The sequence below is a fragment of the Rhea pennata genome, chromosome 1 (assembly GCF_028389875.1).
Source record: "Rhea pennata isolate bPtePen1 chromosome 1, bPtePen1.pri, whole genome shotgun sequence".
In the NCBI taxonomy this organism is placed as follows: Eukaryota; Metazoa; Chordata; class Aves; order Rheiformes; family Rheidae; genus Rhea; species Rhea pennata.
This window is the reverse complement of record NC_084663.1, coordinates 208317654-208342582: the sequence shown is the minus strand read 5'-3', so window position 1 is coordinate 208342582 and position 24929 is coordinate 208317654. Positions and strand designations below refer to the sequence as shown.

General features: G+C 41.3%; 1 protein-coding gene across 2 annotated transcripts in view; it reads right to left on the bottom strand.

Moving 5' to 3' along the window:
- ME3 (malic enzyme 3) overlaps positions 1-24929 on the bottom strand; it is a 99249-nt gene that overhangs the window by 35443 nt on the left and 38877 nt on the right. For both annotated transcript variants that reach the window (XM_062567357.1, XM_062567356.1), the window contains exons 2-4: positions 21861-21994; positions 20677-20826; positions 3482-3557 (exon numbers count right to left, since the gene is read on the bottom strand). In XM_062567357.1, coding sequence (XP_062423341.1) covers positions 3482-3557; positions 20677-20826; positions 21861-21991 — 357 coding nt within the window. In that variant the 5' untranslated portion in view covers positions 21992-21994. The remainder of the gene's footprint in view (positions 1-3481; positions 3558-20676; positions 20827-21860; positions 21995-24929) is intronic.

Below are 24929 nucleotides of genomic sequence, written 5' to 3'. Positions count from 1 at the left end.
AAACAACAAAAAAAAAAACCTCTGGTAGTTTTAGGGCAGGAATGTATATGATATATTCCAGGCTTGTAATGCACATAATAATAGTGACAATCTATATGTAACAGGGATTATTTTGAAACAGTCCTGCTCTATTTAGAGTATTTGTTGTTGTACTGTTGCCAGTTTCTTGTCTCTAGGAGTTAGAATTGCCTCAAAGTGAACCTTCAATGAAAAACCTGTTTAAACTAAAAGGACTATACACTTATGCTTAGGCTAGAAGCCCTTCTGGGGGAGATTCATAACCAGGACAGTAATACTCTTTCTTTCACTTTGGGACACTTTCTGATTTGTTTTTCCTTCTGAGTCAATGAGAAGTATTAGTCAGTGATGGGAAAGTCTCTTTTTTTGAGTGGACTCCATCTGTTTCTGGGTGTGCCCTCACTTCTTTTCCACACCCAGAGGATGCAATTGGGACTGGAAGGCAATAATTGGAATATGGAAAATAGTGAGTGCATACACTGAGACTGGTCTATCCTGACGTTGATACAAAAAAGTCAAAATTCTAACTATGTAGAGGATATTTTTGGAAAAAAAGAGTTAAGTACAGCTTGAAAACTTCTCAACAGGACTTGTAAACCCATCAGAGAAAGTACCTTTCTTCAGTCTTAAAAAGTGTTGTGCTGTATAGGTACCAAAGCTCTTCAAGGTACAGGACACTTAAAAAATACAGGAAATCAGAAAATACAGCAAGAAAGACATTTGCTACTGTGTGTATTGGAGGGAGGAAGTTCGATTAATATTTGTTTATAGTTCTTTGGATTCAAAAAATAAAAAGTCAAGTTTTGGTGACTGGCAAGCACATTAAAATAACATTTTTAATCAATTACCACTACATGATCAACACTCAACAAACAGGACATTGTTGTGAAGGACACACAGGGTGGAAGCAGTTGCCTTGGTACGAGTGGCTGCTGAAGAGCAGGCAACCTGAGGCCTGCATGCAAGGGAAGCTCTGTCTGAGGAGAGAAATCTTTCTAACTGAACCACTGGTTTAACAGTTAGGAACCTGTTTACCTCCTTCAGTACTACAAACTTTCTTGACTCTGGTCAAGTCTTTGCCTAAAAGTTAGGTTTGTAGTTTAAGCCAATTATCTAGATAATTTCTAAACTTCTTTGATAGTTGATGGGGAGGGATGGAAATCTCCATAGATTGTCTTCTTCATCCAACACCTGTTTTGGTAAGGGATGAAAGATGTTAGTTCTCTTTGAAGATGCTCATCTTCCTCTTTACTGATCATTACAGCAGCATTAACAAGATGAGATTAGGCATTGAGTCTTTAGACAGCTAACATAAACTGAGATGAATCTGGACCATAGGCTGTCTTCAGCCACATGCTGTAGGTGAGCAGCTCAGTATTGCAATGCCTAAGGAGCAGCCATCTAGACCAGCAGAGTGATCCAGCACCCTAAGCTCATCTCCAAGCTCCCTGGGCAATGAAGAGAGGTGAGTACCTTTGTTATAATCCCCATGTCTCTATATTGATCATACGAGGTCAAGCTTTCTAGGAGGAACTGAGGCTCTGCCTTGAGCTCACCAACAGAAAACAGTATGTTCAAGGACAAGTCTGAATATCTCTATCTGCCTGAGATTCAAAATACTGCATGCACTTCTCAGGATAAGCATCCTATTGAGAGAGGGAGGGTAGGCAGGCCCATTCCATGGCCTGCAGTGTAGCATACTTGTCGATGAACCAGAGATACAGCTTCTGGACTCCCACCAGCTTGAGGTGTTTTGAACCCACAGCTCCCATTCCCCAGGACAATGCCGCACCACAAAGCTATCCTGCGTGAACCCCTGTGTCCCTCCTGCGGTAGATGGGTCACAACATAGAAAAAAGAAAAAGATTGAGGAATGAGAGAGAAAATAAGCAAGATTAGGACTGTGTGCATTTTATCCAGTGTCTCTTCATGGCAAGATTCATTAGCAACCTTGGAATAGAAACACAAAAACAGGCTGCCACATGAATAAGATCAGAAATGGCCTCCTCCTAGCTTATTCTATTTCTAGCACTGTGATTCTTTCAGAGCGGTCAGATCAGAGCTTGGCTGAGGCTTTGCTAACTTCAGCAGAGCACTCTTCCAGCCCTCCCAGGAATAGGATCCAAGCCTCTGACACAGGTTTCCCACTTCCATGGCAGGTGCTGTTGCCATGAGGCAAAATGTGGTGCAGCATCTCCACGTATTTCTCCACTGCCTTTAACAGAATACTGCTGTTAGAGGTCCATGTGTTCTGAGCCTGCCTGAAAAACTAAGGTCCTCTTAGGTGCAGTTCAGGGTGCCTCCCTACTTATCTCAAAATCACAACAGTGCTCAAGTGCTACCAGTTCAGACAAGGAGAATTCTGTGTACAAACATATATGGAAACATGCAGTTCAAAACAGAAATACTGATGGAATTAGTTGCCTCTGTGGTCTGGCAGATTAGGAAAGTAGATAGTCTGAATCTCTTCCACGGATCACTGCACTTCCTATCGTCTGTTTTGGATGCCAGAGGGGGCTGTCTCAATAAGCGCTTAACCTTCCTGTGCCAGCTCCCCTAACTGTAAAACCATCTCTCTCACCATGAAGAGTTGTGCTAACAATCCTGAGCCAGAAAGAACCAGAAATACTGAGATCTTTGGACAGAGTAAGGACAAAATATCTAGTCTGCATTCGTTCTCCCCAGTTCCAAAGGCAAGGTTATAGGAATATGATTACTTTTTCTGGAAACACGTTAAATACTGTTTCTTTTTCTTAGAAATGGAAAACGTTTGGAAGGTTTGCTCAGCTTTGTTTCTGGGAGAAACAGACGATGGATATGAGATTGAAGTTCTGTCCACAGTCAAGGGAATCCCAAGCACCCATATTTTCAAATTGAGGAAGGAGGTGTTTGGCATGACCTGTCTTTACTGTTGACTTTATTTCATGCCATGGACTTGCCTGCCCCTGAGCTCTAGTGAAAAACACTTCAAAAGATTGCTTTTTGGGTGGAGAGTAAGTAGCTTTTTCGGCTGCTATCAAACATTATCTGGAAAGTTGACGGTGTTCTGGAGGCTGCATGACTCATTGGATTTGGGAATGAATCCCACAAGCAAGTTAACTACGCAGATACCTTAAGAGGTTTAGTATATTTTAAAAAGTTAGATAGTGGCAAATAGCCACAGAATTCTTCAATATCCATATTTCAAGTCTTGGCCAGGGCCCCGTCCTGCAAAAATGTGTTACAATGCACACTCTTCTTATGCACCAAGGTCCTGCTACTTTTGATAAAGATTTTTTCAGTGGATCCATGTTAGAGTCTCTGGGGTGCAATTGCTGGCCTGGAAACTTTTTGAGGGAGGAAATGTTTATATCTTGTCCTTTTAAACAGCAATTCTGTAATAATGCCAAGCAGTTCTATTTAATATCCCATTTTGCACCCAACTCCCTATAGTTTCCCCATCCACAGAGGACATGATACATACCTTAATATTTTCTTCAGGCCAAGAATTTAGCATTGTTGCAATATGTCCTTTGTCATGAATGGTGATAAACAACCCCCTAAGAAAGAAAAAGAAATCTTGTAATAAAATCAGCAACTCTAAGATAAAATAAAACAAGTAAAACTTGAAAATGCAGAGAAATAAGCTACTGAGCAGAAACACAGGCTATTCACTGGCATGTAAATGAGGCATCTGGGGATAGCTAATACAAGTTCAATTTTCGTTTCACAACACTAAGCCTCAAGTTTCTTCGGCAGCTTCATTCAACAGTCAGGTATTGCACATTCCACCTTTGTGAAATTTCTTTGTTTTGGGGAGCAAGCTTAGACTTATCCCCAAAGAACTTTCTTGTTAAAATAATTCTGCTAAATGTAGAGGACGACGATGATTTTACTTAAAATCTCCTTATAGCTCTTTCACAAAAAGCTTATTGCTGGTAGCTCAAACAATGAATGTGTGATTCTTCTCATCCAGGTAATGATGTTAACCATAAAGACAGCTACTTCTGAACTAGTCATCCCTCTCTAGTCAAAAGAACTTTGAATGTTTCTAAGCCCTTCAGAGAGTTCAGAGGTCTACTCAGAATGAGATTAATTATGTTCCAGAAACAAATTACACAGTGATTCTAGACAACTTCTTTTGATATTAACAACTACACTTTAGAGAGCTAAAGTTAGATACAACCTGAGCAGGTTCCTGATGATGTAGAGTAGTCCCATGAGCAAGGACACCAGTCTGGGTCTGAGGAGGGTGGAGTCTTTGTAAAGTCTTTGCCATCTATGCCAGCTGATCTCAGAGAAGACTGTTTTGCTCCTTGAAACTGTCTCTTCTCTTGCTCTTTGTCTCTAGGAACTATAAACATTTCAAGGGAAGCCTGTCTCCCTCTGTTCATCTAGTCTGGGCTCTACAAGTAGCTGTGGCCTTATGGCTACAGATATGGAGACACTGGCTGCTCGTCATATGGGCTTGATATGTGTATACAACTTCATTCAGTAACTCCATGCACCTCACTTGGCATTAAAATCAGTGATGACTACTGCAAAGCATTCCCCATGTGTGCCCCTTGTAATATAAGCACTTGGATCAATATTTGCTATTGCATTTGCCTTGACCATTCAAAACTTGCCTTTAAAACACTCTTTTCTACCTGATTATCTGACCCCAGATTTTTAACACCTGCATTCACCTAATGAAAAACACCCAGAAATATAAAAAGCAAAACAGAAAATTAAATGTTTGGATGAAACTTCAGCGTCAGGTATTTGCAGCAACAACAGTGTACCTGATCACATTAAGGTTAAACTCTTCTCAAATCAAAGGTTATCACTGTTTAAAGAAATGCCATCTTTTTAATAAAATTAGGATCTGGAAGACAGTATACTTGGAATGTGTTTTAGACCAGCAGCTTATTTTCTCCTCTTCGCTGTTATAATCCAAAATAGCATCCTTACCATAGATACTTCCAATTCCAGGATAATATTACTTACATTGATTAATTTCTGCTTAGATATTTTGGCATTTTAAGCTCCATTTTAGCAGGGTTGACCCCAAAGCAGCAGTCTCTTCCATATGTGTTTCATATTAAACTGTTTATGCTGTTTATAGTATCCTCTAATCAGCACAAATCAAAGACTAACTTGACTCCTCCTGGGAGGCTGAGGCACTCATTTTCCTTGCCTTGTTATCTGATCAGAAATTCCGCAGTTATGCAGGAGCTACACCAATGACTACTATTGTGTCAGAAAGCAGCTGGAACACCAGAGAAATACGTGTTTGATGCTTACATGTCCCTATTGTTGCTCAGCTCCAGTAAGTTCAGATCTGGTCATGGTTGAGGGTTCTAATGTGAAATGTTAGCTAGAAAAAAGCTCATTTTTAGAGGCGTTTGAGAACAACTTCCATTGTAAGTCCATACTAGTAATGAATAAGTCAACAAAATCTAGTTTCGCTCTCCGGTGAGGACATCCCTCATATGACTCTTCTAGGAGGGCAAATATCTTCCCACAGTCAACTGTGGGATCTTAATGAAAAAGCCCAACTTTGAAAACAAGAAAAATAAAACAGTGATGGCTTCTACACTAACCAAGTCTCAATCACATAGAAAGATCAGAACTGCAAGAAAAGGAAAGTACTGGTCCATTTATTCAGTGTAATTTTTTAAAACTGTGTCCAGTAACCAACAAGTTAATCACACACACATGACCTACCTCAAAGGCATTATTCATAGTCATTAATCTCCATAAAAAGGAATTATTGTACTCCTGCCTTCTACCTTCAGAAATAACTCAATAAGCAGGGATTAAAAGCATAAATTATTAATATCATTGCAGGTATTTCAAGTTACAACATGTTTATAAAAAGAATGTTACCACTTTAATGTAGTATTTTCTGAATATAATAGAGATGCTTATTACTCGAGAGTCTAAAAACATGCTTCATCTACTCAGATGTCTTTAGTGCTGAGAGGAACCCATGAGCTATTTAACCTGTGAGAGACATCCAGTGCTTGCAGCAGAAACTGAAATCCAGCTCTGCACCCATCACCTGTCCTGTAGCTTGGTGAATATCTAGTTGTTTCATATAAACAAGAAAGGATGAATACCCACTCTGTCAAAAGAGCTCCTGGCTCCGAGTGCTGTCTTGGGAGGGCAGTGGGCTGCTTTCCAAACCCTGCTCCAGATGTCTGAGAAGAGAGATTTCAGCCTGGGTCTTCTAAAATCTGACAACAGCTCTCATTATGTTGCTTGGGAAAAGGACACTTACTACTACTACCACTATAGGTTTTGCCTGAGAACAGACTGGCTTGGGTTAAAATAGCCAAATTCATGTTGACAGCTGATAAATAAGCCAAAAGAGACATCCCTCACTGATTTTTTTATACCTTTAACATTATTTTTATCCGATATTAATTTAATATTAGTTTACTTGATGTTTATCTCCCGTTGAATAAGGTAATTTCTGTGGATCCTTTTCTGAAAAGAGAATGGCTATGGACACACATCCGCTCTCTGATCAAGCCATGCCATGGACAAGGTCCCCAGTCCTAGCACCTTATCTCTACCGTCACACATATGGAGGAATTTAGATGGAAAACAGTTCCCTACTTTACTCCAGGCAAAAGCAGGTGGCTTAATTCACAGAATCACAGGATGGTTGAGGTTGGAGGGGACCTCTGGAGATCATCTCGTCCAACTTCCCTGATCAAGCAGATGAACATTTCAGATGAACAAGTAACACTCTAATGGCACAACCAGATTTGGCAATTGTGTATCTTTACTCCTCACAAAGAAGAATCTGCGTTCACAGTTAGCTGTAACAAACACACAAACAAAGGCATAAAAATACTCACCAGAAATAGAGCTTAGTAAAAATTAACTACCCTACCAATGTCAAGCCAGGATGTACAAACCGTGCCACCACTTCTGGCTAAACAATAACCTTGAGAGCTGTTATTTTGCAGGTGGTAACACGGAGGGGGGAGTGCTCCAACCTGCACTCATCAGGGGTTTCAGAGCTTCGGCCTCCTATCCATCCCTTTAAAATCACTGGTTTCATTACAGACTTCTTCAGTTATGGTGGAAGTTAGACTAGATTTTTATGTGCCAGTTAGCATGTCTATAAGGATCCAGGGAATTTCAAGGAGTGTTAAAGCTTCTTAGTTTGTCACTGGCCCAGGATTTCTGTGTGGATTTCAGCAATTCAGTCAGTCTGTCTGAAATGGACTGCAGGATCTGGCAGATTGCAATCATGACTGCAGAATCTGCCAAAGGGGTTGGATATGTTCACTTAGACCCCACGAGACTGTTTCCCATCCCTAAGCCAGGGCCATTTTCTTTTTCTTTCTGGTTTTGTTCCAGTCGAATTCATGGAAGTGTTCCAGGAATAAGTTACCAAGCTACACAACTTATCATGTGAACCACTGGAAAAATCCTGTGTTTGTGCTCAGTACCTGATAAATCTTGACCATGCTGATGGCATTATAAAAGATTCAAAATGAAGACAATCCCAGAACTGCAACACTCATATTAGAAAGAATCCAGAGACAAGGGAGGCTGAGGCGGAGATCCCCAGAGTGGGAAATGACAGATGATGGCAATGGCTTTTAGGAATAATGTTCGTTTCTTGCCAGCAATTGCGAAGGAACAAGTCTTAACACGTCTCAGTTGTTAGCAAACAAAAATATTCTTGTATTCTTTCATTCAATGAGAAGCTGCTTCTCCAAAAAGCTGAAGTAGTGTTCCCCTTTCTGATCTCCGTGGTTAGCAATGCTGCCTTGTGAACTACTTCCATTAGAAGAAACAATGTATGATGGATGCAAGTATCTCTAGAGCACTGGTGTTCATTTACTGGGAATGTGTAAAACCTCATCTCCCCAAACACACAGGGGAACAAGGAAAGATTATGCAATTTCATTCCTCACAGCCCCAATTTCTTGTCACTTCCTTCCTAAACAAAAGTCTCTCTCTCGCTAACAGCTTCTCCTTGGTGTCACAATTACCAGGACTTCTGTGGCTGTGTTTGCAACTCTCCTTGGTGCTGTTTCTACCCACTTTCCTAGCCTGCTGTTTCTTCTGGCATACAACCAAACAGGAATCCAATGCAAACAATGCCTTAGCCTCTACGTTTGCTTTATCAGGCTCCAAGAAAACTTCTTTGACCACAGTGCTGCGGTCTTTTTACAGTCTTCCTTTGTGCTATAGTTTGTGGTAGCAAACCCCAAACTTCAGTTGCCTAGTTACATCCAGACACCTCTCTACACTTACCAGGCGCGAATGACAGGCGACAGCACGTATATCCACCAGCTTTACCAACCTGGCTGATAGCCACAGAAGAGCGAAACAGAAGACAGCACTCGTCCACTGATTTGAACACTAGCATGAAGACAAAGGACTCTAGTCCTTGCTCCATACGAATTTCCCTTAGTGGATCATAAGTTGTCAGGTGTTGAAAAGCACAACAAACACTCACCCAACCCAGTTTCACTTTTCTTCCCCTCCCTCACTCCTCTGTGAGGACTACTCCCAGAAGACAAAGATGCTTGTTCAGTGAAGAAAGGAGGTATTTGTATGGTATTATCCAATATTTGCATATATTGTAGCGGTCAGTCTTGCTCAGGCTTTGGTATCTAGCATGAAGAACACAAAAATTCAGCTGAAAATTCCATGTGCTTTATGCACAGAAATCAGTCCATCAGCCTAGGTTACTGCACTTCAAAAAAGATATTTCAAAGATATTTTAATTGCCTACCAGCCTTCATCTTATACAGCAACTTGTTCCCGTGTACAGGGAATGACAAAGGGAAGTAGATGAAAATGGCAGCTGAGGTCCCTGATGCTCTAAATACTTTCTCATTGCTTGCCATCCAGGACAGGAGAGAGCCCCTTGCAATCAGCCTGGCTCCATGTGTGTGTGCTACCTTACCCGTCTGCAATGATTTGCAAGACTAAATCAGGAATACAACAACAAAAATCAGGCTTTTGTTTTCTTTCCATTCCCTAACTTCTAGTCTGCGTGCTATGAGAACTTGCTCTACAGGTGAGGAGAGGACAGAGTACCGGGTAGGATAGCATTAAGGAAAATGAACGTACTTACACTACTGTGTCTTAAATCAAATTGGCGGGCATTATAATTCAATGCTTCTGTCCATATAGGAAAGGCTCATTCTCAGAACAAAAATGTTCAGCAGTAAAGGTTAAGCATCTCAACTCAAAACCTGAGCATGACGAAATCCTGTCCACATTTAAGTTCCTAGTTCTTTTGACTTAATAGGGCCAGGACTTTGCTCAGAATGTGTAGGAAATCCATGGGACGTCATTACTTAAAAACAAAAAAACAAAAACAAACCAAAATGATGAGTCAGATCTTAGCCAACATCTGAGCCTGCAGAGGGTTGCTGCTGAGCACTCTGAAAAAGCTGTGAGACAGTGGTCAGAAACCTACACTGAGATACCAAGTGCAGCAAAGGGCAGGACTTTGACGGGTACAGTGCAAGCTGACCTTCTGCACTGATCACAAACGTTGCTTTACCTAAAGGCTTGGTTTTGCTGTTAAGAGCAAGATTGTCTCAGAGTAATGTCGAAGTTCACCTGATAAATTATCTTTACACTCAGAATGAAAAAGACAAGTTGACTTGTCACTGCAAAAGGATGCTGATTGCTGATGCCAGTCACTCTGTGCTCTTTTGAGTCTGGTAAAAATATGTCCCAGTCCAGCTGACCCGTAGGCTGCCCATAGCTGCAAAGAGGACATGCATTAGCTAGGGATCTGCTGATGGCCCCAGCTTTTGTTATATGCTGTGAAAAATTGTCACTGTTTTGCCAGAAATATGCTGGAGGACTCAGCACTGTGGATGCAAGGCTGGTTCGTGCCACAGACACAGTAAAAAGAGGTTTCAGCAAAGCCCCACATTTGTTTATTTATTTTCACTTTCAACATGTGTACACAAAACTGACAGGTTGAGCAACATGAGCCTCTAGAGACATTTCCACCAGCTGCACGCATATTGTTGATTTTTTGGGTTCTGATCTCTGCCAAAACTGGATAAGAGGCTTCGAAGTAACAAAACAAACTTTAAAAATCGTTTGGCTCTTTTAGAGAGTGTGAGCTTCTAAATGCCTGTGGGCTATAGCCTTTGGAGAGAAAGTATGTCCTAGCATGCACTGATTTGTCTAAATACAGTACAATTAATCATCACATTGGACAAGATCACTGGGTTGATTCATCCACTGTATTTACAGATTTGTTTATAATAAAAGCCAAGAACTTTTTGTTGTGTTATATAATTTTCTTTGTAAATTGTAGGACACTGAACAGTTCTCCGAGGTACTGATGAAAAAGTAACAGAAATCAAGCACAGTCATCAACTAACGAAATCTATACAGAGATTTTTAAGACAGAAATTACAGAATCCTGTAATTTCAGTATAGTATAAGGTTTAATTTAAAATAATCTATGAGATGAATGATTGCTTTAATAGCACAAATGTTCTCAAGACTGTCATAATATATTTTAGCCAAGAAAACCAAAATTCAATGAGGAAGACAGAAGACGCAGGTTTGAAGGCATGATAACAAAAAATTCACCATATGAAACACTCAAACTCACACAGTGTAATCTCCACGATCATAAGGGACTCAACACAGCAAAGCTGTAGAAAACTGCCAAAGATCAGGAACAGAGTGATTGCTCTTGTGGCCAAGAAAGCCAATGGTCTCCTGGGGCGCATTGGGAAGAGTGTTGCCAACAGCTGGAGGGAGGTGATCCTGCCCCTCTACGCAGCCCTCCTGACGCCTCATCTTGAGTCCTGTGTCCAGTTCTGGGCTCCCCAGGACAAGACACACATGGAGCTACTGGAGAGAGTCCAGTGTAGGGCTACAAAGATGCTCAGATGGCTGGAGCACCTGCCCTATGAGGAACGGCTGCGAGAGCTGGGCCTCTTCAGCTTGGGCAAGAGAAGCCTGAGGGGGGATCTTATCAATGTGTACAAGTACCTGAAGGGAGGGTGTCAAGGGGACGGCGACAAACTCTTTTCAGTTGTCCCCTGCGACAGGACAAGAGGCAATGGGCAGAAATTGAAGCACAGGCAGTTCTGCCTGACCGTGAGGGGGAATTTCTTCCCTGTGAGAGTGACGGAGCCCTGAACCAGGTTGCCCAGAGGTTGTGGAGTCTCCTTCTCTGGAGATCTTCAAGGCCCGCGTGGATGCAACCCTAACATGCTGTAGGTGCCCCTGCTGAGCAGGGAGGTTGGACTAGATGATCTCCAGAGGTCCCTTCCAACCTTACTGATTCTATGATTCTATGATTGCTTCCAAACTCAGAGACCAACATGTGCAGATTGCAGGGGCAGCTGCAGCCCTCCAATCTCTTTGGCATATTCCAGACCCTGCCACAGTAGGAAAGGCCAGATCAGAGCCTAAAGCAAAGCTTTCAGATCTGCGTCCTACTCTGCCCTATTATTAACACTCAGGACTATTTTTAGCTGTTTTTCTAAGAAAGGAGAGATCAATTTGATCTTTCTGTCTCTGTTTCTCCTCTTACCTGCTAGATGATTCCTATTAAATTTATCAAAAAGGCAAAGGTCTCAAAGATGTTTGCTTCTACACCTTTTTTTTGAAACTCACTGTTTGGATAAAGGGAAAATTCATGTTCCCACAACCTTGTTGAGGGGCATGCAGTCTTTCCTCTGACAATTAACTAGCTTCTGGTCATCCACAGCATGTGCTGCTTCATACCTCGTTCCTTCCGAGTCCTCTCTAGCCCAGCCTAGCAAAAATGCTATTGGGCTAAACAGAAGACAGAGAAAAGGAGAAAAAAGTCTGATTGTAAGGGAAACCAAATGAAAAAGTGAAAGGGTCTCAGTATTAAAAAAGTCCAGACAGGAAACTTGAGAGGACAGTGAGCAGATCACCCAAAGCTGAGCCTGCTGCTCCCCAAGGAAGAAGGAAGGGGAGAGGCAGGATCTGGTGAGAATAACTACCATGGATTCCTTTCCTACTGGAAAGGAATGAGGGACATGAGAGGGAACAGCAGGTTTTACAGAGAAGAGGTGTTAGGGAAAGGTGGACAGAAATAAGTAGGAATCATGAATTCATTAGTTCTTCTAGTCAGGAGCACTCTGAAAAATACATGGCCCTTGTCAGTGGGCATGGAAGGAGAAAGACCAGCACAGTAACTGCTGATATGCAACAATGTGAGAAAGCAGAGGGGTGGCAGGGGGTCCCCAACAGATCTCTGAGATCCATAGTCTGTAATTAGGGGAAGAGGTGAGCATACACATTGCTTTTGGCTTGTGATTTGCTGCTTGTACCTCCTGGACTCTCAGGACAGGCTGTTTTTAAGCATTCCTAGGGTAACTCAGAAGGGTGTAACCAGACAACTGTCATGTCATAGCATAATTCAACATTTAACTGTATTTCAAAACTCTGGAAAACAATTTCTTTCCATTGTTCATTTTCAGCAGTGGTGTTTCCACAGTGGTATTTATGAAGAGCTCTGAGGATGTCTACATAAGGATGTAGTCACTGAGCTCCCACTGGAGTCAATGGCTGGGAAACAGCCAAGTAGTTCTGCAGCATGGGATCTGAATCTTGCTCACCCTCAGCACCTAGAGCTCCGTTCTTGCAGAGGAGCAGGGAGAGGAGAAATCAGGCTGTTCATCTGCTATCCATACATAAATTTATAGATGCATATGGATAAAGACCAGTCTTTGAAATGAGACATAGGATGCCACCACTCAGGGATCACATCAACCAGTGAGTGTTGGCATTTCTCAAATTCAGTACTGTTTGCTGCACTTGAGCCCATCACACTCAAGCGGCTCAAACTCCCCAGTTCCAGAATAGCTTCAAGTATGGAGCTGATTGCTTCTTTTTCTCTGCCTTTCTGGAGCCTGAGTCCTAACTCAACCTGCCTGATGGAAGCCTGGTAGTATTTCAGTAACTGGAAAATTACAGAGTTGCAAGGAGAAACACGTCAAGATGAGCAATCAGTGCTGTTGCCCAGTGATGTTGACCAAGGAGCCCTTGTCTGCTTTAACTGGTAAGCACATACTGTACTTTATTTCACTTGATAATACAGAGGTCATGGTGGGATAAAGACTCCCTAGGAAGTTAAATTAAATCCTAGCCTGATTATATTTCCTTCCTGTGTTGAGAAAATTCCTCCAAGACCCACACCTTCACTTTTAAAGTGCACTGCAGGGAGCCCTGAGAATGAACACAGAATTAGGACAAAGTTTGACATAGAAAAGAAATATTATTTTGACTATATTAGAGCAATCTGTTTTCAGATAAATTAATCTGAACTGGCATATTCTATCTTGGGGAATCAACCTTGTAAAAGTACTGCCCTTCTACAGCAACATGAAATGGCATCTCACAGTTATCTTGCAGCATCACATAAAATAATAGGTCATTATAAATTTTATCATTTACTTTGCAATATAAATAATCTGTAAAGTAAACAGTTGAAAAACAGTTGAAAAGCTCCTCTTGAAAAAGTTCCCAAATCATAAGGCATAGTCTATCAGACACTGTTTCACAGCCCAATGGATATTGCTGTCCAAGGTTTACATGATGGTCAGTGTTATTTCCCCTCCAGTTTACATCCTGGTATTCATTATTCCAAATAATTCTCCTCCCCCCTCCCTGCCTTTGACATTTGTTGTTTAAGGTGGGGTTGTTCCTTGTGGCAGAAGCATAGATTTATGCTAGATTAAATGTGAACATGTCCCCTTGAATTTCCTACTCCAGGTCAACCTGTTTCTTTTGGCCAGCTTCACCTCTTCCTTTGAGCTTCTCTTGGTAAATTAGGGGATTTCAAAAGATGGAAGTTCAAACCATCTCTGACAGCAGAGGAAAGTCTGACCTACATAAACTACCATGAGACTTTGTTGTTAACTTCATGGGCCTGGGATTTTATTTCTTGTGTATGGAAGTTTCCCTAGAGTTTCAGAGCTATTGAACATACCTTTTGATCAAGAAAAACAAGGGAGAAAGAGAGAGAAGACTGGAGATTGAAGAGAAGCACAGACTGTTTCTCTAAAGAAAAAATGGATTTTAGTCCTTTTTCACTCCAACCCCGTGTAATAATCCTGGTAGATCCTCATGATCCCAACAATATCCACCCTACTACCCATATGTCAAGGGATAGCTCAGATCTCCGTTCCCCTGAAGTGAATGGTGAACAAAGTAGCATGTTGAAAAGACTATGCCTAGAAAAAGTGGGGTCAGTACAGAGGGAGAAAGTGCTGTGGGAACCCCCGAACCACTCTGCTATCTCTCAGTAGAGGTTTCTAGACAGGTTGAGCAGTTAACAGTGGGACCTGCTTCCTCCTTACCTCCTCTAGCTAGGGTCCTCTCATTGTTGCTCCATAACTTGACCCCATAGCTGAGACTGTTTCTCAGCTGTATTCCCTGCTAACCTCTCAGGGCTTCCTGGCTACTCATGGTCCCCACAACACTTTCCACAGATCCCTCCCTTCAGCCTGTAATAAGACCAGCCTGCTCATGGTGATATTATATAAACATGGATGATTTAGTACATTCATTTTCTGTTACAATGACTTCAGCTCTTTCTGGAAGAAGTCTGAATTTTGCTGGTGGCAACAAGATGTTATGACAACTAGTGTTATTGCAAGAAGTAAAGATCACTTAAAAATGTCCTTGGAGTTCAACACACCAGTTTCAGCATAACTATTCAAAACCTAGTCTTCCCACTGCTTACTCATTCTTGCTTTTCACTGTCTTATAGAAAAGTGAGCACTGACAATTCAGTGGTTAGGGACAGGTCCATGGGATTTAGACCTCTGTTCTAACTTACACTTGGTTTGGCTTTGAAGTGTCTAGATATGGCAGGTAATTTTCTCTCCTGCTGCTCAGACTGTGTAACACAATTACGAAAACACTCAGCAGAGCTGGATCTGTTGACAAGACAATTCTGTGAACTGACTGATGTTTCACTTGCTCATTTTTCATAAGAGACAAAGATCAGTATTCTGTCAGACTTAATTTTGGCACCATCTGCATCCTGTTAGCTTTCATTCTCCGGGTTCAGCTTCATCCCAACATATTTCTCATTGTTCTGCAGTCAGACCTCAAGAATGTTTATATCTCCAGAAACGGAGAGTGAACTTGAGTAAGGTTTTTCGTCTGTCCCCACAGCTCTCCTCTGAAGGTAACACTAGCCTCTTCCAGTCCTACCTGCAATCTCTCAGAGGATGCCAGAAACTTTTGCAGAGCAGTTTACTGGTCTTTTAAAGCAGACTACTTTATATCTTCAAAGGTTAGCATGCTCATGAATTATCCAGTGTCCCAAAGTTTGTAAGATTATATCACTATAATAAACTACTGCTTACTATTATACAATCCTGGTCCTGTGCCCTGAGAGCAGTTCCCTTCTCTGCTTTCTTTTTGTAGAAGGTATGGAGTCACTGTATGTTTTCAAAGATAGTCACAATTTAAAGAGATCCTCCAGTTCAAAGGATACCTTTCAATCTGCATTGTACATGCTCAGTCCTGTGCTGCATTAAGACTCTCATAGTAAGTTCTGAAATAAATTTTACACTAAAATACAAAGAAAAAGTAAAAAAAGGAAAAATGTTCATAATACTACTATGGACTTCTTTGCTTTGCAATCACAGGAGATTTTGTATCTTCAAAGCAGAAAAGACTCTCAATCAGTATTTCAAAGCTTTTAGGGAAAGTGGAAGCATTTTCTAGAATAACAGTGACTTTCTACTACTAAGATCAAAGAACTACGATTCCTCCTTCCTTTCCTCTTCCAGTGTCTCAGAAAGGTGCTAGCCCTGCTTTGTTACATTTCAGCTCCCACTGCTCCAACTTCTGATGAGTATAAGGAATCCCCAGCTTTGAAAACCAAATACTTCCAAGACCCACCTTCCTTAGCACCTAATACAATCCCTCCCTTGCATTCTGCAGATCTGACAGAGACCCAATTCATCACCACTGCAGCCAGTAAACCTGCAAGTGTGGTCACAGAGCAGTTGGAGGTTGCCCCAAAGCATGCAGGGTGCCAGGGTTACGGCATGGTTTCACTTGCAGCCACAGAAAGGCAGCACTGTCCTCAGCAGCTTCATCCTGCTTCTGTGCATGCCTTTCCTCATGCCAGCACAACTCTCCTTGAAGCTGATGATGAACTGGATATCTGGATTACCACCAGTCTGGCTTGAAAAAACTTGGCTTGACCTAAGTTTACCCCTGAACTAAATCATTTCACAGCTGCATGGACACATGGGCAGGCACACGGGTGGCAGAAGAGAGGAAGGAACAACCTGAGACAGATTAGGTGGGACTGCAGCTTTCAGGGTCTGTGCCAGTTTCATGTGGTTGTGGAATGACAGGGCTGGCATGCTGGTGGGCAGCGATGGGTGCCACTGGGCCCCCCTGCTCTGGAGATCTGGGGAGGCTGCCCTGTGCACAAAGCATGTGAGCACCATAGAAGACAGACTACAAAGTTGCTCTTGCAGCCCCCTCTCAAAGGTCATGTATGTGCAGCTGCAGCATCTGAACCTATACTGCTCAGCAAGACTATCTCCCTTAAAGCTGGATCACCCTGAACATCTGGAATTACTCCTATACCTGATATACCTTGGGACATAACTTATAACAATGTGCTTTGGGCTTGAAACTGTAAACACCTGAGAGTCATCTCTATTTTTCCAAAACCAAACTACAACCAAGACAAAAGTCTTTTTGAAGACAAAAGTGCAAGCAGTATTTCATAACAAAACTCCAAGACCCGGACACATAAACTGATGAGGAGCAAAATCTCAGAAGCACCCAAGGAAGTGAGCATATTTGCCTATACCATATATTTTATTATTTTATACTATTCCTGAGGCACCCACTAGTGGCCACTGGGGCAGACAGGATCAGAGGCTGGGAGGACTTCTGATTTTGACATAGTTGCTCTTCTCAGGGCTTGCTTACAATAGTCTCATTTGGCACTGAAGAGAGATTTTGACAGAGTCCTTACCATAACTGTGACATAGGTGCTACTGCTTGGCACTTCATCCCATATTTATTGATTATTAATAGTTTGTATTAAAATATATAAAGTAAATTATAAAAACATACTGTAGGTTGGCATGATGATTTTAATGATTATTGCATGACTTAGAATAAATGAATATTGGTAACTCAGGAGGGTGCTGTCTGGAAAACTAGATAGGAAAAATGTGACTCAGGATAGACACATTCCAGCAAAAACTTCAGAGTTTTTAGCAGATAGTGCCAGAATGTTGTTTTTAATATTTTGATGGTTCTATCTCTCCTCCAACCATTCTAAAAACCTGAGTTTTCACCACATAGGAAGAAGCCTGAGGCCACACGAAAATAAAAGCCTGTTTGGAAAAATTAAACTGACTCTTTTTGAAAACAAAGGCAATAGGAGTTTGGGGAGGATAGACAGAGACAGCAACTAGTTGGGGCATCTAAAGACAGGAGCTTTGCCTAGCATATCAGCAAAACAAGATGAGACTACGGGCGTCATAGGTAACAATGCAAAGAGCTGGATGTTTGCTAGTGCTTTTTCCCCTAGCTGCTCTTTTCTACTGCTTAACAAACAAAACCTATGTTTTTAAACTACTGTCTGACAGCATTTTCTAATGAAAGAACGGCAGGTGCCTGATTCCATTTGGAGCAGCTGAGTCCATTACCACAGAAGATGCTGGAGCCCTGATCCAGCAGGAGAACTCCCAAACTCCAGACCCACAGAAGTGAAGGTGCAACATCTATGCTTAAGAGTTTACATGCACTAGGAAAGGTAAAAGAGGCACTGAGCCCCACAGTTATGACAGCATTATCTGGCAAACAAAATCTGCAGCCATACAAACACTGATACATGTATTCTCATTTGAGAAGCCCCGCAGGACCTTATAGGAGTAATTTCAGATGCTCTTGTACAAGTTTGACTTATGCAAAACAAAATTCCAAGAAGAAATTCCAGAATTTCCAGGGATAAATTATAAGCAGAGTTATGAAGAGAGAGAGATCTGGTGGGGTAATTATATCAAAGACAAGAAGAGAAGATTCAAGGGGAGAAGAAGACAATGCAAGCTGTAGCAACCAGTCACAGAGTGTTAACTCGGCTGAGTGATAAAGCTGTGAAAGACGAGGGCACGCCGGGACGTGTCAGCAAAAGCTAACAGGTAACTGCTCCTCTTTCCTCAGCACTGCCAGATCCTCCATGTGGAAAACAGTGCCCACTTTTCCATGCTGCATTTCAAGAGAGATGTGGCCAAACAGGAGAATCCAGAGTAGAACAAGGAGAACAGAACAGCACCAATTACAGGCAAGAAAACCACAATACTGAACATGGTAACTGTTTTCTACTGTGAAAAGGCTATTGTAGAGAGGATTAAATTTGCAAAAAACAGTTAGGTTACATATTGGGGAAGAAGACTTTCTACTTATATGATAGTTAAGTATGGGAATGGGTTACATAGTGCAACTGTACTGCAGATTTAAAATAATGTAATCAGTTAATGAACAGGATTATATGATACAGTCTCTTGTATCACCAAAGTGCAACTGAATGGCTTGGAAATCCTCTCTAGCAATAGGTGTTATGTTCTCCTTAAAATAACATTGAAATATTTCAGAATATAATATTTACCTGGCCATCATTATGTTTTAAAGCCCTTTAGATACACATACACACACAGAAAAAAGTTCAGAAGAATCACCTTTTCCGACTATCAGTCAGTGAAGCTTAGGATAACAAACATGGAAAGAGCTAGAATTTGAAAGCTATATCTTAATTTCAGAGCTCCCCAGATTTGTAGGTCCCAACGTTTTTAGCAGAAAGCACTGGCATCCTACTCTGAACTAAGCGTCTTGCAAGCCAGCTCCTGAAGTACATATTATGCGCCAGGAGAGAAAATATTTATTGAAAGACAATAAGAGTCAGATTTAAAAAAAAAAGACAAGTATGAATGCTTCTCATTTTAATTTCATCACTTTAGATGATATAATAGCTCCTCATTTTTTGGAACAAAAAAGCTATTTTGCTAAAACAACTTTGATTAAAATCAAACTTGAGGCTAGGTCAAAATTCACTATACCTCTTCACAGAAACAAACTCCCTGGCAAAGGAAATTCAGTGTGCTAAGGAGCATGACAGTTTGCCCTTTTCTGCGGAAGCCATGGGCTGGAATCCAGAACAGTTCCAAGTCCAGGTTTAGCAGCAAAACTGCCAGGCTATGAGAACATCCTAATCTAAGTTTCAAAAATAAGAAAGAAATGAATTACAGGAAGAGGACTTCTCCAACAGAAACAACTGTAGAAGGAGTCCAGCATCAGGAAAGATGACCAGAAACTAAATGAAGCAAAATTCCCCAGAACTGTTTGAACTTGTGTTGCAAGGTAAAAGCAGACTTGAGGCAGAGGTGCAGTGGCTGTGCATGGGGCTATGGGTCAGGAGCTGCCAGGTATGACTCTTGATGAGCGCTCTTCCCTGCTATACACCACTCACAAATCGACACACGGGGACAGTCAGAAATCTCTTATCCTTGCTACTCTTTCCCTCCACCCAGAGTAAGAAAGCATTCTCCCCTTGTAAAGGAGGCAATTCTTTTTCTGGTTTCCCCAAATACAGGACACAGTGATTTGAGATAGACACACACAGAAAAACAACCCTGAAGACTCGCTCTATGAGAGAGCAGCAATTCAGCAACATGAAGGAAAACAGGGGCTTTACTGGAAACTTCGATGGTAAGTAGGCTGCACAAGATAATTGTATCCATAATATGTTGTTTGTCATTATCTGCATATGGAGGCCTGACATCTGCAAGGTCTGCCTCACAATCCCCACTGTGACCTTGAGTGACTTGCTGGAACTTGCCTCAGTTTCCTCACCTCTCATATTATTTCTCTCAGCTGAACTGCAGTTAAGCCTCATACTTTTCAAACATAGTATTATTGCACTCCTTCAGTATGGGTATTTCTATAGCAAATGCTAAAGTATTTATCTGCCTCCTAAACACTTCCAGGACAAAAAATAAAAAGCTTGCTAAGACAATCTCAAACTTACTATTGAATTTTCAGGATAAGCCTAAAAATCCTACTTCAGAATGGTAATGAGCAGCTTATTTAAACATAATTCATTTAAAGGAATTATGCATAATAGGGCTTTCCAAAATGGTACACAGGACTTATTTAATGTTGCATCAATTTACTCTATGTTTCAAGCACAGAGGAAGGCACTGATGCAGAGGATCATCTCCAAAGAAAATGCTTTTTACAGGGTAGTTTGTGGAAATGCATACAAAAGTTTCAAATTAGCACAATGCATCCAAAATCCAAATATTACTCAAAGGCCAGCACAGCACAAAGAACTTGAGCGCTCTGGAGACAGCAGATGGGGAGTGGTGCAACCACAAGTTCAGAGAGAAATTGGGAGCTAAGTTGCAGACTGCACAGTCCTGTTTAAATACAAAACCACTCTGTTCACTGTTTACAGGAAGAAGGCAGAGTTGTTCTCAGCTCGCCAGCTCATCACTAAATGTACGCATATCAAGTTGCTTGATGATAGACTATTTTTTGATCAAGAATCAAGATTTAGATGTTTTGGGCCACCTACAGAAAGACAGACTTTGAAATCAAAAGAAACATACACATCAAATTAAGAAAAGGGGCAAGAACGTTCACTTCACTCACCGTGGCCTCCTGAAAGTCAACCCATACTGCTGACAAGCCAGGCCGACTGTTGGGGTGTAAACGATGGGCATGAATCTCTCAATGTCAGAGGTCAGCACTCGGTAAAAAAGCTTCTCATTCCTGTCTTGTAATGTCATAAGGACTATGTACCTTAAAAGTAAAATGAAACACGTACACATAAGTATTTTTACATGTTGGCAATTTCATTAAAAGCAGTACTCAGTTCACTCAGTACTTAGTCAATCCTTTCAATCTTTAATACTCCAAAGTGCTAGCCTGTGAACAGACACTTTGAGCAAGATTTCCCAGAGGACCTGAATATCCAGCTTCACCATCCTCAGTGACAGCTTACGAAGACTCAGTAGAACTGAAAATCAGACCCATTATGTATCCTTAGATTTTCTGAATGTACATCAGAAACAAATGCAATGGAAAGGTCAAATGTAGTCTTCAGGGCCAGAACAGGACATCATCTGTAGTATCTAAATCTATTAAATAATCTGTAGGGTTATATATACATATATGCAAGTATTAATAAGCAATTTTCAAAGCATTGTCTTTCCTAAGATATTTCTACAAAACCTCTCTCTCCTTTATCCTGCAGTCTCAACTAATCACTAAACACTTTAACAAGTATTTAGCTATACTATATTTGAAAGAGCAATACTTAAAACATTATTTTAGAAAAAAAAAACATTAAATCAACTGTGCACTCTTAGTGTCATCCAGATTTCCATGTGCATCGCTGGCTTTATGTGATCACTCAGTAATTTAGACTGTCACATTTGCACAAAGGGTTTTCCTTCTCTTTGTCAAATTGCAGACAGAAAAATTAAAAACTCAGCAGGTTATGAAAGACTGGGAATGATTTTCTGCCTGAGGAACCTGTGTAGATGCAATGAAGAACATGCAAACAGGGTATAGTGAACTGCCACACAAATACGAGAGCTTTCCAGCAACATGGTAGTACAAAAAGCAATACCGCTATGCTGGGACTGGGATGGCACGTAACTGATGTGCCAGCAGACTGTCCAGCATAGATACTCTTGGTGCTGCAGAGTATTGACAAGTGGAAAAAAGTGACCCTGAAGGAAATCTGTGGGTCTTGAAATAGGATCCTCAAATCTTCCTGAAGGCTTTAAAGAACTGGAAAAAAAGGATGGGGTAAGACTTTTTGGACGTACTTGTCTAGATCATTAGATTTGTTCTCGTAGTTTTTCATGACACGGAGAACTTGGACATCTTGGCTCAAGAAGCAAGGAGGAAGTAGGCCATGAATTCCCAGCTGCAGCCGCTCTTCAAGTGTAAAAGCCATTCCCTAGGAAGAAAAGAGGAAGGCACGTTCAAATGGCAAAATATGCACTACCATGAGCACCTGCCTTCAAAAACCCGCAAGGATGAGCCAGATGTGCCCTAACACTACAAAAAAGTCTACTAGCAAATATTGAATATTCTGCCATTTGCACATGTATTATGGCCAATGTCAGGTTTGTTCCTCTTGACGGAGATTTGCTGGGTTTTTTTAATCAGCCTTATTGAGTTACCCTCTACATTAAACCAGCTTAAAATGAACATGTTACAAACGTATTCTGATAAATCCATGATTATAATGCCATGATTATAAGAAGCTATCTGAGAGCAAAGCAATCAGCAACCACAGATTCCTGCTGCACTGGCCCATCCCTGGCTGTCCCTGAGGGCCCTGAGGTTGTCCTTGTCCACAGGGAGGGATGGGCTCGGACTACACACCCCCCTCAGGTGTGCTGCCCAGTGACATGCAACCTCTTGATGAACAAACCTGACACCAGTGGGGCTATGATGGTGCTCAGTTTTGCCTTCTGAATTTTGTCTGTTTATAGGAAGTATCAGGATATATATAAGGACGTTTAAGGATATACATAAGAACATATAAGGATATACACAAGAATGTATAAGACGATTCTCCTTAAGGTTCTTCTCAGTTCACACTCTTACTGTATTACTTAGCTCATGCCTACTAGTTTCAGTGGCCTTCCTGAAGACTAATTGTCACAGTCCTTTAGAAGTCACATATCATCATGTTTAGATTTAAATATTGAATAGCCATCTTCACAAACTCAGCAACTTCAGTTGGTTTCTGGGTCTCTAGGTCTTCTCTTAATGCATACCAATGGCATATTAATAGTACAGGAGACAGACTTGACATGTAGGATGCTTTCTCAGCACCAACCTTACTGCCCACCAGTCCACCTTCTGTGGTGGATACTGATATTGGCCCGTAGCTGAAACTCCAATGTTAGACCACACAGGATATTCCCGCTCTTACAGGACAATTTGATCCACCACAGGCAGAAGCCTGAGTGTGTCCCTTTGTGTGTTGTGGCTGATGTTCCAGATGACCAACAACATCCCGCTTTGCACTCAGCCCTGCGAGCAGCAATGGTAAATGCATTCTGCAGGTTGGGGAGCAGATTATAAAAGGTCCTTAATTAATGAGATTTCTGCTTTGCTGATACCAGATTAGACAGCAGGATAGAAGGAAACATTTTGAAAAGTGACTAAGGAGCTTAAATCCTAATGAAAACTTCACCCAAAACTAACCAGCTGATTCATACCTTGATGAACAGCTGGCAGGAAAATATTCAAACTTGGTAATTATTGGACTACATTTACTCAAGCAATCAGACAAATGTTTGAAAAAATCGTAATGAGCAGCTTTATGATTACCTAGCTGTTAAATTGGCATTTTATTCCATGGATCTAGTGTTACACAATGACAAATAACTATTACTAATGTTGCACAAGGAAAACCCAGGACATATCTCAATGAACTTGCTTTTGGCAGCCCTCTATTCCCTCCTGTTGCTTGTTCCTGTCCCTGTGCCATCTTGTCAGTGGTGCCAGAGCAAGCATTTGTGCAGTCACATGGTTAATCAGAGAGTGGAAGTACTTGAATTAAAAACAACTAGGTCATTTAAGCTCAGAGAAGATCCTCAGGCTGATACATCTTGGATGGTTTTACAGGCACTGACAAGCATGGACACATCCAAAGGAGATACACAGTGGTGGGAATGAGTGACTGGAAAGGCCACTCACTTTTAAGTGTTGTGGCTGCTGATAAAACTATTTGTCAGACCACAGCCAGAGACACAGAAATGTCAAGTGACCTGTAAAAGATTACACAGTGATAGAGGATTGAAGCTGATTCTCTTGTTTTCCAGATCCATGCCTTATTCATAGCGTGATACATTTTTTAGTTCAAAACTGCACATTCAAGCAGAAGAAAAAAAACTTCATATAGTTCAGAAAAGACATTCAGCCTCCGGGAGAGGAAAAAGATACAAGCATTTTCTCATTTCTTTTCTTCTGTCTCAGGAAAAAACAAATACTTCCCAAACCTTGTTGCAAGGACAAAGCAAAGAGAAATCAATCCTCTTCCAGCCAGCAGGCCAGTAGTCAGCAGTTGCTGTGAGGTAGGAGGATTCTGCTAATAAATCCAGAAACTGCATTAAGGTCTCTACTGCCCTTGGTGAATGTTTTACCCACGACACAACCAGTTCCCCTAAAGGGCCTGACATTTTGACCCAAAATTCCTTCCTGGACCTGAGAAGCCTTTCCCAAAAAAAGTTTCCCAGCAGAACTGGTCCATTCCCACAAAACAAAGTTTCAGTTTTTGTGAGTCATCATTTTCTAACTGAAAAGAAAACCAACATTCTCATCAGAAAAGTTGCAATCATCTGCATTCCCCTCACTGGAGACTTCTGAAATACTAGACTAAAATCAACATTGGACACCAATTCTAAATCAGTATTTGGCTTTACAGTGACAATGTTGTATCACAGCAGGGAAAACACAGCTACTGCAAATGTCAAAGTTTATCTGCAGTGAATGGCAAAGAAAAAGAAAAAATCACAATTTCAAACCATTTACTTCCTGCAACCTTTGAACATGGAGGGCAGATAACATATTTGGCCCTAAATATTTGGCACTAAAAGATCCGTTTGCTTTCGAGAGATAGTCGCATCACATGTTGGCTGCTCAGGGTCACAGACCTGACCCTGGCTCTTCCCGTGGAACAGAAAGGAAGCTCAGCAAAATAGTAAACCAGTGGCTGTTACTCTTCTGAAACAGAAAGGGATAGAAAAAGCAGAAATAGAACATCCTAGATATTGCTGTCCCCAACTGCTAAAAATCTGCTTGTGCATTTTTTTCAATAGGAAAAAAAAAGTGTTTCTGTTATTCTCCACCCACTAAAATAGTTAAAAAAAATCAGT